Below are 18,547 nucleotides of genomic sequence, written 5' to 3'. Positions count from 1 at the left end.
GAACAATTAGTTAAGGCTTTGATCATCTCGTCAGGCATCTCGCTCCCGCCTTGGACACTGGAGGCCTTAGTAACTTTTTCTTTCATATATAACATCTATTTGAGTTGTGAAGTAACTTGTTTGGCCGGTTAGTAATTTCTGCAAAAAAAAGTAGACAGGCCACAGAAGTGGACGTCAAAACTGCGAACTGATTATATTTGAATTTATTGGATAAACAATGAAAAAGGGTCACTGTGATAAAGGAACTCATAATTTGGCTTCCTATCCTAAGATTAATTTCATTCAACATTAATATTTTTTTTTTATATCCCAGATACTACAGATGACAATACCCCAATTTGTCCGACCGATCTGTTCCAATAACAAGACTAATCTCGTTATATCGACTCGAGCTGGGGCTGGGAGTAGTCACTGCTAAACACTTACCGCCTTATTCATAAACGCGCTACAAACCTCAATTAGTTAATAATCGTTTGTCTTTATCTGCCATTTTGACTTATGTATTTGTAAGAAAGGGATAAAACATAATTTAACTAAAGTAGGTCCGTAAAGTTTTATGAATAAGGGGGTTAAAGTAAGCCATATTGCACTGTCTTTTTAGTATGAATGAATTGATACAAAAGCATGATCATGTAAATTAGCCAATCGAACTGACATTTTACTACCTATCTGGGATATATAAACAAGGACTAACTTAGAATGCTCCCTAACTTGATTAACAACAAGAACTTCACTTTATACCCTATGTATGGAAATGTCCATCAAGTAGCTTACCTGCGTATGAGACAGTCAGGCGTAATTAAAAACCAGTTAGTCTATTATTTTTGTGTAGAAAAAAAATTGTGGTTTGCACCGATTACCTTAACGTGTTGCATTGCAGGAGCATCCATATTACAACAGCAAAATACCTACATAATATATAATAATATTCTAAATAATATGCATTTTTACTCCAAGTTTAACTTACTTGTTTATTCATGTTCACGACTAATAGGTATTACAGTTACAATCTTTAAGTAATTCGCATTGTACTAAGTCTAAATGATTATATTGAATGGGTGGATAAGTTTAAAACATGACCTCATCTACCTCCGCATCCATAGACGCGGAGGCAGTTCCAAAAAAAAGTTACCGAGTGCACTACATGTAAGATAATACCATCTTCGCAAAAACCCCGAGTTACTCATCAACCGAAAATTATTTTTCCTTAATAGTTTCACTTGTTGTATCCGATCACAATTAACGTCATATTCATGAAAATATACCTTTGAACATAGGCGACTAAGTCTATATCTGCACAAGCGCGCATATTACTTACAACATAACAAAAACATCACTTATTCATACGTCAAACTTATCAATAGAAGATGTTTGTTTGTTACTTAGAAACTGTAAAGAACTCTGTACAGTTCGCATTAAGTTCAACTTATCATGAACGCACGAGTCGCTTGGAACGTTATGTTATGAGACAACGAACTAAGACAATCTGGTCTGGCTACTGGTCACTGGTCAGTTGAGCATCTGCGCGGACGCCGCGTAGTCAGCGCAAGTCTGTGGCGCATTACTTTTAAGTACACATTAGTGTTAATGAACTGTGATTAAGTGAAAATGTTGACAAAATGGCTTATACCGGCGTTGGCTTATTTGTGTTTCGTGGAAGGACGTAAGTAAACCTGTTTTATAATGCCTTTTTTTAATTTGACCATGCATATAAAGCTGCTACTGTTCTTTTTACTTTAAATAACGCAATAAAATAATTATTTGTAGAATCAGACTTTATAAAGTAATATTATGTGTCCTGGAAAGAAAATCCCTCTTCAATATAATGATTTTAAGCAGCAAAATGATGTCATTTTCAAATAAATACATATATTACCGTTTACCGTTGGGGTTTTCCTTGTTATAGAGGTACCTACTCCATATTATTTAGATGTATTTTAATTTAAATGCATTAAAGAATCAGAAAGACCGACTGATATCACTGCTAATCTGCTAAAGATAATTCGATTAAGAGAAACGATTATTATTATTAGCAAATAGGGTGTTATACTGTATTTAAAATAAATTATTTTACAACATGCATGAAATAAAGCACCAGATAATTATTAGAAAAACACAGATATTTTTAAATACAAGTTCTATTTAATAAATCGGATAGAAATATAAAAAGTAGGTGAGTTGACCGTGACGTCACGATTAGGGCTTCCAAATACCGGACTTCTTTCAATACCGGTATTAATACCGAAACTGTCTTCATCAATACCGGGATCCCGGGATCCCGGTATTGACTGTGAATCGCTTAAAAATTTTGGGTTTTATTTAAAAAAGGCTCACTGTAACACCAGATGTGTATGTCATTAGCTTAGGATATTAAACAATAATCGCCATCTGCAATAATTATCATTTCACCCTCCAGGTTGGCAATCATTTTATCCGCCTTGTTGACTTCACCAGTCACATTTTTAGTTCAACCTAATAAACCAGCCAATATTTATTCAAATTTGCCACCAAAAATTCGTTTGCCATACTACAATTCATTTCTTTCTACTTTTTGATATAATTTTAAGAACTAATTATATTAATTATCCTGGACATCAGAATTCATCACCTAATATTTATCTAACGCATATGCTCAGATCTGGTTTCAATGAAATTAAATGATCTTCTTTAATTAAATGGGCAAGTAATCTTCTTGATACAGCCGAATTTGATCATTTTAATAGATTTTAAACGTTATAATCGGCACATTTTCCTTGTTTTTGAAAATACCGGGATCCCGGTATTGCATAAAAAAATACCGGTATTAAAAAATGCGTTTATACAGACGGGATCCCGGTATTTCGGGATCCCGGGATCCCGGTATTGGAAGCCCTAGTCACGATGTAATGTTTCATATAAATTCCATATTAGCAAATCGTTTTGACAGCTCTAAAAAAGTAACTAATTTGACTAGTAGGAAAATACCCTATTGACGCTTATAGCTCGTTTATGTCAAATTATGTGTACCGCAGTAAGGGTTGAAGAGGGTTCTAAATGAAAAGGAGTTCAATTTATGTAGTTCATATAAAACACCAAGATTTAAATGTACATGTTTATATGTATAACTAAACTTTAATATACATACGACATACCTACATAAGGCAAAACATATTATAATAGTGATGCATATGTATAAAATAAATGTCGCATAAGCTTAAGCATTAATAGGTGTGTCTACGTTGAGGAAAATGATAAAAGATTATTAACTTAAAATTACTTAAATGGCAACCGGTCATGGCCATGTAAAAGTATTTATTATAAATAAGCCGGAACTGTTATGACTACCATATATTTAATTATAAATTCAGCTTTCAGGCTCCACCATACGGTGAGAAGGCCAACTATGATCGACCGTATACGCCACAGAATTGTCCATTTAAGGAGAGGTATCTCAAATGTGTATAAGTATCACAAATATTCAAGAAGCTTACATCGACACGGTAGCACTAAATGCAATCCGAAAATATAACAGACAGAAAAGGATTACCTACATATTAGCATTTTCAAACAATGTCATGGTTTTGGAAATTTACATAATTTCAATAAGGAGGAGGAGTTGAATTCTGACAAAATATTGGCACAAAAAAGAGACACTACGTTCTATACCTACGTACATGTTTAGCACTTTCCTTCCGTTACTTTTTCCATTAAAAGCACTGTGGGGCACTTTGGGATTGTTTCAGTCCTTTTATAGGATTACATTTACAAAATGTAATAAAAAGGGTCCGTTTTTTAACTACAGATTTCGGCAGATACCCAACTAACAATTTGAGGCAAAATTTAGGTTTATACGACCAAATTTTATGGTCGTATAAACGTCGTATATACGTTTATACGACGCGATTTGGGCGCAGCTTATTCAACTTAAAGTCGTAAAAAAGTTGAATAATGGTCGTTTTAATACCTATTTAGTTGCATAGTCGTCGTATATGCGTCGCCGATTCGACACTTCGTCGTATAAATAGTAACTACTACGACGCTTAATCGACTTAAGGAAGAGTAGTGGTGAGAAATACGATATTTATACGACTTTAAGTTGAGTTATTGCCGCTTAAAGGTCGTATAAATAACTTATTTCTTCAACGCAAGTTCCGCTTCGGCTTGTGTCAAAAATGACATCAATATTAACAGCAAGTGGTGTGTAATTGTATCTTTGAAAGAAGGTATAAGTAGCAATTTTTTTTAAGTTGGTGGTTTATGATATAGGAGACAAAAGTGTATATTATGTCTGTAAACTACTGCGCAGTTAAATTTACTGATGTTTGCTATATAAGTTTATAACTAATTGTTGATGCGTTTTTAAAATTCTTACTTATTTAATTATTTTAATTAACAAATTATTAAGCAGATGCCTTATAGGACAGTTATACAACTTTAGGTTGTATAATCTATACGTTTGATTTGGAATAGTCGCCATAGCTTAAATTTTCAAAAGTTGTATAAAAGTTTATTTTACCACATCTATTCGACTGTTGATTGAATAGCAGTAGTATAATAGCACTTTTACTACTTAAATACGGATAGGCGTCGCCATTGGAACAGTTAGTCGACTGTTCTATAAAGAACACTTTTACGACGTGTATGCAACTATTAGTAGTTTAAAAGTCGCATAATGGTTATTCATACCACAAAATTGTCGTGACTACGACATTATTACGACCGTAATAATGAGGACCTCTATGCGACCAACTGTCGTGTAAGAAAATTCTATAGGAGTCGTCGTGATACCTACTATACGACTGTCGTATAAAATGGTAGAATAAACGTTTATTCGACCTTGCTATACGACAATAAGTTTACCGACTATTAGTCGTATAAAATGGTAGAATAAACGTTTATTCGACCTTGCTATACGACAATAAGTTTACCGACTAATAGTCGTATAAAATGGTAGAATAAACGTTTATTCGACCTTGCTATACGACTACAAGTTTCACCGACTATTTAGTTGTATAAAATGGTAGAATAAACATTTATTCGACCTTGCTACACGACAATAAGTTTATCCGACTATTTAGTTGCATAATGTACCATTAGTCAAAATGGCGACTGTTATGCTACTTTTATAATACTTCAAGTCGTATAGCTACTTGATATACGACCAAATTGTTTGTTGGGTAACGGCGACAGACGAGATAAAATTCACACATGCATTTAAGCACCTATATTTTAAACCTCATGAATACTACCTACTGATCAAATTTGTATTTTAAACTTTGTTTGGTCTGAACATGAGATACGTATATTGACAGGTTGAAAAAAAATCCCTTTTATAGAATCACAATGTTCTACCGCCGACAACAAGAGCGGCGACTGCAGGAGTATATTGGAATGCCCCCCACTCAGGGCTATTGTGAATAAGGCACGCCTTACGCCAGACGAGATGAACTTCCTCAAAAAGTCATCATGTGGATTCATCGGCACAATACCAAAGGTACATTATTTAAAAATCTCCTTAGATGAAATGTACTCAACTCTAGTATGAATAACGATATAATACAGACAATTTAACTGCTGTTCTAATTGACTAACTACTATCGGGCTTAATAGCCCTTAGAGGCCTTAGCATATTATTGCATTGTCACCGGAATTACGATAGTACTCCAAATTTTAACTGAAGCAGATACCGGAAAGTGGTTCTATTAGTTACAAGATTTGAAGCACTAAGTAGTAGAAGATAGGTAGGCATATACGCAGAGAAGGTGAATAAAAGTGTGTAAAAAGAAGTAAAGCATTTTGAAATTTACGAGGATCCTGCAGAATGGATAGATTTGGTCTAGAAATATTTGGATTAATGGAATAAATTGAATAATTGGATTTTCTTTTGAACCACCTTTCTTTCCTTGAATTACAGGTGTGCTGTCCATCAGCCACTGAACAACCTCCTCCTACCCCAACTGATTCGAAAACTTGCTTCACACCGGAGGGGAACCAGGGCCAGTGTATAAGTGTTTTCCAATGTGAACACATTGCGAAGAGGTTGCAGTCCCCTACGGTCAGTGCTGAAGATAGAGCTTATGTTAACAGTATTAGGTAAGATATATATTTTTTTGTTCATGTTCTTGAAATACCCTAGTATATGTAGCATTATCAATTTATCAGTTATGTATGGATTAATATGAGCATAACATACCCAATTCAAGCATCCGACTCCACTACTAATTATTTCGAGCACCATTGTCTATATTTCGCTTTTCATTTGGAACATACACTATTAGTGTTTTCAGTAAAGGGGATAATTATATTTTTCACCACACCAGCTCTTCTCACCAGCTCGCTTACTTTGCACTTCAAAAACTGATAGCAAAGTTACATTTTATTCGCATGTGAGGCAATGTAATCAAATGCAAATTTTGAGTTGTTTTCTTATGTTTGCTGGTAGAATTGTAGTAGTAATCACTTTATTGTACACAACACAGGTTTACAAAAATAAATTACAGTAATGGAAGTACAAAGGCGAACTTATCCCTATAAGGGATCTCTTCCAGCTAACCTTCGATTAGATTGTCTTTTAAATGATGATTTTGGATGATAAATATAAAATAACATTCATTTGGATTTGATTTTGTTTGATATTTTACATTTAGGTAATATTTGCTTCGGGTTGGTATGGTGAAAAATTTTGTATTTCACTCGGCGGCAAATTTTTTTTAACCCTCGTGCTTTGAAACCTTTTCAACGCTCAAGATTCCATTTTTCGAACCACTCGCTACGCTCGTGGTCCAATTTTGGAATCTTTCGCTAGCTCGGGTATCAATATTTAGCACGAGCGGTTAAACAATAAGTTTGCCCCCTTGTAAAACAAATAACTATTGGAATAGTGGGTGAATAAGTGAGATGGGTGGGATATATATGATGAAGTGTCCTTCTACTGACAGAAAAACACTTCGGAAAAATTTGCTTTTTTTTAAGCTTTAAACAAAATTACACGGATCATGGAGTACCTTGTCCAGTCAGTGGTAACTAGTTAAACGCGATTAATATTATACGTCTTTTGGTATAGATGTATAAGCCCGAACTCCGGCTTCAACGTGTGCTGCGGGCCACCCCCAGGGCCACCGCCGCCGACCGGTCTGTGTCAGCCTTCCGCGGCACCGCCCGATCCTAGGACAGAATGCTGCGGGATGGACGGAAGCAGCGCTAACAAGATTACCGGTAAATTAATGATAGAGTTCATAGGAAAAGTCAAACTCTTAACCGAGTAGCCGGATACGAATACCGATTCATCACAAGACCAACACGCGATATGACCGCTATGCAAATATGAGATTGTTCATGGAATTCCTTTGATTCTAACTTGATCAATCCATAATGAACGTAACAATAACAATATACGATAACAGTAAATATAACAAGCAAATGCTTAACTGAACATTTCAAGTAGGTATTCAAATTTGAACTATTGTGAATCATAGTCATATCAACATTTAAATAAATATCGAACAGTTTTAGTCATATGCTTATTTTTCAACAGTATTCCTAATGTTTTCAATTATTTATCTTTTTCCAGGTGGAAACGCAACATCAATCGACCAGTATCCATGGCTGGCGATCGTCGAGTACAAAAAGGACAACAAAATCAAGCTGCTTTGCGGCGGCGTGCTCATCTCCGGGCGCTATGTGCTCACGGCGGGTCATTGCGTGAAGGGAACAGTGCTTGATGCAGGGACACCGTAAGTGTCGGTTTTAAGTGACTACAGCGTTGGCTGGAATATGCCATTGTCGTTATTACTCTCGCCACCCGTGCCGCCACACCGGCCGCCACCTGACATGTCAAAATAGCTGGCATAGAGCGACAACCAAACAAACTAGTTACTTAAATGTTATTGTTTTATGTTTAGAACAAATGTGCGTTTGGGTGAATACGACACATCTAACAGCGGTCCGGACTGTGTACCCGTAGAAGGTGGCGAACCAGGAGATATGGACTGCACCACGGACCCGGTCATCATCCCTATTGAGCACATCACTCCCCATCCTGAGTACAATCCGCGTAACCCGCTGAGGAGACACGATATCGCTATGCTGAGGCTTTCAGAACTTGCACCCTATACAGGTACACACTTACGTTGGAATATTACCTTAGAATCTACACAAATCTATTTATAACAAAATTCGTCTTTATCAACAAGTTTCCTAAAATTCCCTTTTGAAGTAAAGTTTATTGTGGATGAAGCAATGCCAGAGAACACGACGATTTACATACAAACTTATTCTACACACTAACCTGGGTCTAAACTCAAAAGTTACCTTCATCAGCATCAAGTATAAAAAAAAACTATATGACTCTCAGATTTTATCCGGCCGATATGCCTGCCAATGAGGGATGTAACCTCCAGCATACCGTCCTCTGGGAAGTTATTTGCTGCAGGATGGGGAGCTATCAATGAAACACATTCTAGCAGCAAAATCAAGCTACACGTCGACTTGCCTTACATAAGCCTTGAGGTATGTACGCGTACGAATAGAGTCTCAAATTTTAATCAAAATACTACGAAATCTAAAAACTAATAATAACGTTATAAGTACACAATGCAACTTCGCAAGATTTCATTGCTGTTGATTCGATTTCACCTGCACGAATCGCTTACTACTAATGAAGGTTATTTACGATCTTCCATATTACTAAATGAACGAGTATTAATACGGTTAAAGAATTCATCATTTCATTTCAGTTATGTAAATAGTAATTAATCTAAAATGTAATAAATATTATAAAGTTTTTATAGGTACCAAAGTTACCCTAGCCCTTAATTACGAACTTTCATTTATATAATAAAGACAGTTACCATTTTTGTCGACTTACGCAAATTTGACACGCATCGCTACAAATAGATATTTTTGATATTTCAGGAATGTCAACCGGCCTACAACGTGCCCAAACGCCGTGTCACTTTGTGGAGCGGCCAGGTGTGCGCTGGAGGCGAGAAAGGCAAGGATTCCTGCAAAGGGGACTCAGGAGGGCCTCTCATGTACTCCGAGGGATCCACGTTCGAGGTGGTTGGCATCGTCAGTTTCGGCCCGACGCCGTGTGGACTGGAAAACATTCCTGGAGTGTACACCAAAGTGTTTGAATACTTGCCATGGATTAGAAGCAATATTCAGCCTTGATTTTAGACTGACTTTATGAATAAGAACTGATTAAAACATGGACGCCATATCATTGGTCAACATTTGCATAGATTAAAAAAAATACTACAGCTTATCTTGTGCTTTAAGCAGCCCTGTATTACGTACCAGTAGCCAATACACTGCAAAGGTCAGGTACTGTACATGCCCCGAAGATATAGTTATAGGTATTACGAGCTCGAGTACATTAAATGGTGAAATAATTTTATAAATGTGAACTTAACATGTGACGTTCCACGGGAAAAGGTACCTTATGAGGGTTTCTAGTTTCGGAGATATTAAATGTTTTGTAAAGAGGTGAAAAAATGCTCAATTTTTTTTTATTGTGTGATCTGAAACCTTAATGCGTAACGTTTGTTTACCTGTTTTTATTTTTGTTATAAGTTAGTTATAAGCCTAGTAATGTCGTCTCAGAGTTTAGTAGAAAAGGTACCTTATGGAAAAAAGATTGAAAATTCCCAAAAAAACTAGTCAATACGGGAAAAGAAGTTTGGTAGAGAACTGTATTAGCATTCTGCAAAACTAATTTGATAATTTCAGTTCTGGTTGGGGCGCCTCGCAAATATTATAACCGTACATAGACCGACATCACAAATCCAAGTAGACTGCTATTATACCAAAGTTACTCTCGTCAAGTCTTTCTTAACTAGAATAATCTTCATTTGGTTTGGTCAGTAAATCAGCCATTGGTTTGCTGAAAAATGCCAATACCCGACGCATTACCTTATGGTATATCTGAGGTCATTGAACCTCAATGCCGCTTATCTTCAATAGCAACCGAAATATATTATTGATAAGAAATAGACGATTTATACCATCTTAACCCCAAAATATTATTAGTTTATCCTAACTGTTCCATCATCATCATGCCTCATCATGTAACTTGACCACAAGGTACCTTTTCATTACATACAAATTATTGGTCTTTTTTAAGATTATTATGACGAAGAACTAATTAAATTGGGGGCAGTTTAATGTAAATTAATATTTTCTATTCATAAAAGATAAACTATAATATGATTGATATTTTGTAGTGATGTATTATTAGATTTATTTCCATAAGGTACCTTTTCGTAAATGTATGGAGCAAATACTGTTATTGTTATGTAAGTTTAAAGTGGCATAAGGGGTTAAATATAGTATTTAGTTGGGGTTTTAGGATTTATTTCATTTGAATGACAGAATTTCTTTCATATGTGCTCAGAAAAATTGATTGTGTGTCACATTAAAAGTAAAAATATTCAATTTTGTGATTTTATATGAAAAAGTCAGAAAATACATTTTCACCTCTAAATCGGTATTGTTTTTTGCTTAAACTGTCTGTCAGTGTCGTTTTCTAATAGATAAAATTTAAATCTTGAGAGCTCATTGCAATCAATCGTGAAAATGAAATAAAACTTTATTTTCAAGAGATTGGTTAGTATACACATAAATCAGTCGATATCAAAAGTTTCTATTTGCATTACAGAACAAGTCGCAATATTTTTTTAATCTCAGATATATAAGGCATTATTATATGTAGTCAACTATGTAACTTACTTCAGGAACATAGTTTTTTAGGCGGCTAAACTTAAAACTTCTCTATCGTAAAGTTGCTCATTTCACAACATTATTTTCAAAAAATCATATCTCTGTAACTACGCAACCTAGAAGGTTGATCTTTTGTGTTATCGATAGGTTATTTATTGTAGATTACTGGGGTATGCATAACTCCATACCCGCCATAAGGTACCTTTGACCGTGGGACGTCACACATAATTTTTGTAGAAGTGACTAATAAAAAATGACTCCATGAGTCGACAATACCACAGAATAAGTGATAGCGGCACTAAGTCCCGAATGGAATTACCTCACCCCTTGGCGGCAGAGGCTTGTGAATTTGGACTTGTACGGAAGGCTTGTACGGATGCTTGTGAATTTTAGTACTTAAATAATATTTTTTTTACCCTGACAAAGGACCACTTGGTACAGGAATTTTAAATAAGATAAGCTTTATTCTCTCTCAGGCAAAATATTTATGAGATTTGTGATCAATACATTTGGGAAATGCACATTTGTCAAATCAATGTGAGATTGTATGAACTGATCCAGTAGGATAACGACTTAATGAGATTACTTGATGATTAAATAATTTATACTGTAGTTTTTTTTTTCATTACCTCATTAATAAAACGATACAAGGATTATTTGTTATTCCTGAAATGCACGTGTTTCAAATAAAGCTTATACTAAAATGATTTTTTGCTAAAAACTTATTTGAATTTTAGCTTTATGCGTGAAAACTGTCACCTAAGTTTTTACAACTTAGAAAAACAATGAAACTAAGGTACTTACAGTGAAAACATAATAAAAGCTATTTCGATGGTGATAGTAAATAAAAATATGATTGTTATGCTTTCATTGTAACCTTTAAAAACTAATAATAGTCACAAAGATAGAGCTAATGCGCATGTTCAATTCTCATTCTACAATATGCACCAGCCTTATCGTCGTATGGTTATGTTTGTAATTATAACAGTTCTTACTACCTTGTTTTAAGGTCTTTATTAGGACCAGGGTCGTCGTCGTTATTAATATTGATACAACCAGCTACGCTAATGTCTACGTAGTACATATAAAAACAAGTGTAGACGGTTTAGCCATTTAAATGGTCAAGAACCGGCCGGACCTGTGTTGAGACGGTCGCGTTTTCCTCATCGGTGTGATTCCCCGAGATGAAGTGCTATTTTAGTTTTTGTGTTGCTCTCAACTTCGGACTTATTAGTGGACGTAAGTAATAAATGTAATAATTAAACATACTATACATATATTTATTTATTTATTTACTGTCTAGTAATTTTGCTAATAATGTTTAACCCAAGTACATACTTTGTTATCTTTTGAAATTGTAATTGAATGTGACTAATCAGTCATTAGTAAATGATCTTACAAATAAATCCACGTTTTTTTTTTCATTTGCTGGGAAGTTTTAAATCATTTTAATTTACAATAACAACGTCGCGAAAAAATTTTTTTTGCAGAGAGCCAATGTCGAACACCGAAAGGCGAATCCGGGACGTGCGTGCTGCTAGACAAATGCCAGCCGCTGAAAGACATTGACCAGAACAACGCAAAGACTGAAGAGGATCTGCTCTTCTTGAGGCAAGCGTCCTGCGGACTTAGCTACAACTTTAAACCAAAGGTATTGAAGTTCTGCTAGTTGTACTTGTTATAATGAAATGTTAGTTTTAGAAAGCAACCCGTACGAACGACATGGTTTTTTCAAAGACAATATAATCATACAAAAGTTGTCGTCGTTGTCAATGTCCTCAATTAACGTTCCCCACTTGAATTTGTAGGGATTTAAGCTGTCTGCCTACATTGTATTTGGCATTTATCGTATTTTCAGGTGTGCTGCCCTCCGCAATCAGAATGGTCCTCGTTTTCACGGCCAGCGCCCATAGAGTTCCCCCACCGCAAGCCCGTTCGGCCAACCCCCGACAAGGGCGACGACGTCTCGGACGCCGACAGGGAATACGCCGAGTCGTCTGATTGTCCGTCCACCCTCCAGGCACCGGCGCCGGAGACCGGCTGCTGCGGTATTGAGACTATCGGCGGCGATAGGATTGTTGGTTAGTAATTTTAGACAAAATATAATAGGAAGTTACCTATGGAATATATTTGCTTGGGGAAAGTTCTGCACGAGAAGCTATTGCGACTCCATAGCCAAAGTTAGTAGTAGGTATTCATCAGATAGTGCAATAACGCTAAGAGCTAATAGACTGGTCTTATTTTTGTAAAATTCGATTTCGACTGGCAAATCATATTACTTTTTGGCAACCGGGTTTTTTAACCTAATTAGACCCCGCTGAATCCGATTTTGCCGCTGAATCCGGATGCTTGATCGAATTCTTGACCTGAAGTGAGATATTTAATATTAAAAGTCCCTTTTTTTAGTTTTTCGTAAATAACTCTTAAACGGTGGTTCATAGCCAAAAATGTTCTACTAGATAAGTAATCTGCATAAAATTGCCTACAAGAAAGATTTCGTACAAATTTCGCTAGGAACAATATTTGAAGAGATATTAACGCGGGAAAGTTAATTATAATCACTTCTAAGGTCCCTTATTTTAGTTTTTCGAAAATAACTCGTAAACGGTGGCCAATATCAAAAAATGTTGTTAAAAGTTAATAATCTACACAAAATTTTGTACAAAAAAGATACACAAAGACACACAATACAAAGAGACACTTTTTCGCAGGGACCAATGTTTAAAAAGATAATAAAGAGAGAAAGTTAATTATAATAAATTCTAAGGTTCCTTGTTTTTATTTTTTCGTTAATCATTTGTAATAAACATAAATAATAAACATAAAATTTCCTACAAGAAACATGTAGAACACTTTTCGCTAGGATCAATATTTAAAAAGACAAAGCAGCGGGAAAATGAATTATAATCAATTTTAAACTCCCTTTTTAGTTTTTTGTAAATAACTCGTAAACGGCGTCCCATAGCAAAATAGGTTATTAAGAATAAATTATCTACATAATATTTCCTCCAAAAAACATCTTGAACACTTTTCTCTAGGATCAATATTTAAAACGATATTAAAGGAAGAACGTTAATTACAATCAGTTCAAATGTCACATTTTTTTTAGTTTTTCGTAAATAACTCCTAAACGGTGGCCCGTTGCAAAACAGTATTATAAATAAATATTGAACATAAAATTGTCCACAAAAAACGTTCTGTACACTTTTTCGCTACGATCAATATTTAATGAGGTATTAAAGGGGGTAAGTTAATTATTATAATCAATTTCCAGGTCCCTAATTTTAGTTATCCGTAAATAATTCGTAAATGGTGGTCCATAGCAAAATAGGTTATTAATGTTCTTTTTTTTAGCCTATTAGTGCGTCCCACTGCTGGGCAAGGCTTCCCCTCTTTCCCGCCACTTGTCTCTGTCTAATGCACACTCCCGCCACTCCACACAGAATGTATCTAGGTTGTCCCGCCATCTCCGTTTGGGTCTTCCCCTGCCCCGAGATCCATACTGTGGGATCCAGTCCGTGTTAATGTTCTTATGAATAATATATCTCGAGTTATCAACTTCTTCCCGCCGTGTACCGAAGGGTTCTCTACACTTTTTCGCTAGGATCAATATTTAATGAGGTATTAAAGGGGAAAGTTAATTATAATCAATTCTACACATTATTTAACTTTCTCGCTTTAATAGCTTTTTTTATGACGATTATTTATTTACAAGAACATTAAGAACCTATTTTGCTATGGGCCACCGTTTACGAGTCATTTACGAAAAACTAAAAATAGGGACCTGGCAATTGATTATTATTAACTTACCCCCTTTAATACCTCATTAAATATTGATCGTAGCGAAAAAGTGTACAGAACCTTTTTTTGGAAAATTTTATGTTCAATATTTATGTGTAATATTGTTTTGCAACGGGCCACCGTTTACGAGTTATTTACGAAAAACTAAAAAAAAGTGACCTGTGAACTGATTGTAATTAACTTTCTTCCTTTAATATCGTTTCAAATATTGATCCTAGAGAAAAGTGTTCAAGATGTTTTTTGGAGAAAATTTTATGTAGATAATATATTCTTAAAAACCTATTTTGCTATGGGTCACCGTTTACGAGTTATTTACAAAAAACTAAAAAGGGACTTTAAAATTGATTATAATGAACTTACCGCTGCTTTGTCTTTTTAAATATTGATCCTAGCGAAAAGTGTTCTACATCTTTCTTGTAGGAAATTTTATGTTTATTATTTATGTGCAAGATTTATTTTTGCTTTGAGTCATACTTTTCAAATTATTAACGAAAGCAAAAACAAGGAATCTTAAAATTTATTATAATTAACTTTCCCTCTTTATTATCTTTTTAAATATTGATCCCTGCGAAAAGTGTACACAATCTTATTTTAGAACATTTTGTGTAAATTATTAACGTTTAACAAGATTTTTTGATATTAGCCACCGTTTACGAGTTATTTACGAATAACTAAAAAAAAGGGCCTTAAAAGTGATTATAATTAAATTTCCCGGGTTAATATCTCTTTGAATATTGATCCTAGCGAAAAATTGTACGGAAACTTTCTTGTAGACAATTTTATGCAGATTACTTATGTGTAAGAACATTTTTTGCTATGCGCCACCGTTTAGGAGTTATTTACGAAAAACTAAAAAAAGGGACCTTTAATATCAAATATCTCACTTCCGGTCAAGAATTCGATCAAGCAACAGGCAAATTCGGATTCAGCGGGGTCTAATTAGGTTAAAAAACCCGGTTGCCATAAAGTAATATGATTTGCCAGTCGAATCAAGAAGGAGAGCGATTTAGAATTTTTATGTCTAGTCTATAAGTCCGATTAGTTAAACAGGTTTGTTTAATTCGACGGCAACACCGGGGGTTTTGAAGCCTAGGAACAACATTACAGTGATTAGAAGTGAAACTGAGGTTTAACCCTTTAACGGTCTCGATTTAAAAAAATACACAATTCAAGCCTCATTTCTATTTAATAGTCTAAATTTAAATTTAAATTCTTTAAAGTCCTTAGTCTACTTAGGAAAAAAATACAAAAAGATGATGTTATTATATTAGGGTGGTCATTTTTGCCTTACAATACAGATTACGCCCTATAGAGGGTTAATAATTATGCATACGAACCTGTAGAGCCTGCACTAAAATATATATGCTATCGCAAACGAGTATCACAATAAATGAAGCATATTTTCCAGGCGCGCAAAAACATTCGTTGAAGTTTTTGAAAAAAAAACAATAAAGAGAGAGATTAAATCATCCACACTCAGGTCTTCCAGTCCAGACAAAACGTGATCGGTATTATAGCAAAATTTTTGCATGGGCTCACCATGGGTGACTTTTGACACTGATAGATCGGTATCGTATCGCTGTGACATCTTATAAGCATTGTTCGAATACGCCCGTGGTCCAATTTGTTTAAGATAGTCCCTCAATATCTATCTATTCATATATAATATCTAATTACTCGTACCTATTTATTTGTAATTCTCACGACATAAGTAAAATTTTGGTTTGCTAAGACTATCATTTGTGTTGCAGGTGGTGATATAGCAACGGTTGAGCAGTACCCGTGGTTAGTTCTTCTTGAATATGCGGGGGGCTACACATCGTGTGGAGGCAGTCTTATAAGCTCTAGATATGTTCTCACGGCAGCACATTGCATTGGGGCCACAAGATATGGAGAAGCGTAAGTTTATATAACACATTTTAAAACTGTTTCTCTACACAATAGCTAAATGCTTTCGTAAAAACCTAGCAGAATTAAAACCTGAAAGTATTATTGCCGGGGCTTGAACTTTTAGTGCCGTTGACGTCAAACCACACATATAATGATTTCAAATAGTCTTCTCGTAAACAATTACCACTCATCTCCCTCTTTAATGAAACGATATCACCACTTGACAGTAAGGGCGATTGTGCACTGCAATGATTTTTACTGTCATGGTCCGATATGGCATGAAAAAAACGGATGCTTGGCTTGTGCACTTGTCCGTCTTTTTACTCGCAGGTACGGCGCAATGGCATGAAAAAAAACGGATGATTGGCTTGTGCACTTGTCCGTCTTTTTACTCGCAGGTGCGGTGTAGTAGCATGAAACAACACCCCCCCCCCCCCCTCCCTAGCCCGCCCCCGCCCGGCCAAGTCATGAATAATACTAATTCCAGACGCAGTGCACAAGCATAAACAGGTTTTTCATAGCTGTCATCTCGGACCGGAAAAAAACTGCCCGGAATGGCGAAAAGTAAAATGTCGGACGGTAAAATTACGTCTAGTGCACAAGCTACTATACACATTTAATGGCGTGCCATATCGGACCGTAAAAACTCGGACTGCCGGACAGTAAAATTCATTATAGTGCACAATCGCCCTAATACATTTAACATTTTTGACTGACATTGTCATTCAGATAAATTTGTATCGTTACGAAACGTTACCGATTGATAGAAACGTTTATGCAACCATTTGCAGTTTACGTTTCGTAGGTTTGAACAGGTGAAGTGCTGATAGACAAAATGTGCATGTGGTTGTAAAGCTGATGATGCTGAATTTTATTAATTTCAGAAAGCGAGTCCGACTCGGCGAATACAACACGACTTCCTTTCCCACTGACACAGTTGAAGTGTACGGTGGTGGTTTTGAAATCCTCGAGGTGATCCTCATCAGCATCGAACGTCAGATAGCCCACCCTGAATATAAGGGCGGATTTCAAGGTGGACCGCATGATATTGGGCTCGTCAAATTAAGCAAAAACGCTCCTTATACAGGTTAGTCTTTAATATATCGCTGGCCCAATATTACAGGGTTCTATGTTTCACTTTTATCAAACTGAAATTTGAACATTGTCATAGTGACATTAAGTCGAATTTCAACTATCTTGAAAATGTTACATAGAACCCTGTAATATTGGGCCAGCGATATGTCGATTGAGTACGTAATTATTACAATTCAGTTAATGTAAATTGTCTTAGTGGGTAAAGTTTTAAAATAAGCTAAAGACTTCCAATGTCCTATAGCTTATTATTTTGCGTAGGTACGGAAGCAACAACCACAATCGTGATCTGATTAACGTAACTTAGTGGAAAACTATTAAACTTACACTTACCATACAATAAAATTGTAGCCATCGTTATTTCACAAACAATTTGGTTTATTTTTCAGACTTCATCCGTCCAATTTGCCTACCCTCTAAGGACCCAACCGAAAAAGCTAGCGAGAACCTCCGCTTCCTGACTGCCGGTTGGGGATCCAACGGGACCGTCTTCTCCGACGTCAAACAGCACATCTCACTCCCCTACGTTCCACCGAACATCTGCCAGATCCCATACAAGCTTAGGCTTAACGATAATCAACTCTGTGCCGGTGGTGAGGAAGGTCGAGACTCGTGTAAAGGGGATTCAGGAGGACCTTTAATGATCCAATATGGAGACACCTTCGAGCTAGTCGGCGTTGTCAGTTACGGTCATAATAATTGCGGTACTAAAGATGTTCCAGGTGTTTACACTCACGTATATAAATACTTGAATTGGATTAAGAAAGAAATGATTTGAAAATCCTTAAAGATAAGGAACCATATTGTGTCTTAATAATTTTAATTTCAACGCCTGTTTTGACACGTAAATATAGCTAAACGCAGCAAATACATACGCTATGGCAATGACACGCCCGCTCCATTTTTCATGTCAGCATTTTAAAAGCTTTGATGTGGTGTGTCTTATATAAATAAGAATTGCTACGAGGGGCGTTCAAAATATTCTCGGTATTGATATCTTACAACCTCTTCTAAAATTTCTTTCGTTACTGGCCGCTAAGGTTTATTCGTTGACATTAAAAAAAAG

General features: G+C 35.7%; 2 protein-coding genes across 4 annotated transcripts in view; one reads left to right on the top strand and one right to left on the bottom strand.

Moving 5' to 3' along the window:
- Positions 1-18,547, bottom strand: part of LOC134804355 (protein MTSS 2) — a 154,722-nt gene that overhangs the window by 57,912 nt on the left and 78,263 nt on the right. The gene's annotated exons all lie outside the window — the stretch shown is intronic.
- Positions 1,507-18,438, top strand: LOC134800315 (transmembrane protease serine 9-like). Its single transcript, XM_063772818.1, has 14 exons — positions 1,507-1,663; positions 3,348-3,425; positions 5,316-5,473; positions 5,894-6,072; positions 7,043-7,194; positions 7,550-7,712; positions 7,881-8,095; positions 8,333-8,487; positions 8,893-9,147; positions 12,191-12,349; positions 12,557-12,779; positions 16,251-16,398; positions 17,274-17,476; positions 17,871-18,438. The coding sequence occupies exons 1-14, from the start codon at positions 1,609-1,611 to the stop codon at positions 18,257-18,259; spliced, it is 2,532 nt and encodes an 843-aa protein (XP_063628888.1). The 5' UTR covers positions 1,507-1,608; the 3' UTR covers positions 18,260-18,438.

This window comes from Cydia splendana, chromosome 2, assembly GCF_910591565.1.
Source record: "Cydia splendana chromosome 2, ilCydSple1.2, whole genome shotgun sequence".
NCBI classification, from domain to species: Eukaryota; Metazoa; Arthropoda; class Insecta; order Lepidoptera; family Tortricidae; genus Cydia; species Cydia splendana.
The sequence above is the reverse complement of the archived record's forward strand: the minus strand, read 5'-3'. Positions and strand labels throughout refer to the sequence as shown.

What these genes read in the sequence shown, in the direction of transcription:
- LOC134800315 (XM_063772818.1), top strand. Translation starts at nt 1,609, where the DNA reads ATGTTGACAAAATGGCTTATACCGGCGTTGGCTTATTTGTGTTTCGTG. An exon ending in TGCCTTACATAAGCCTTGAG is followed by an intron (nt 8,488 to 8,892) that starts GTATGTACGCGT and finishes TTGATATTTCAG; the next exon opens with GAATGTCAACCGGCCTACAA. An exon ending in GCCACAAGATATGGAGAAGC is followed by an intron (nt 16,399 to 17,273) that starts GTAAGTTTATAT and finishes TATTAATTTCAG; the next exon opens with AAAGCGAGTCCGACTCGGCG.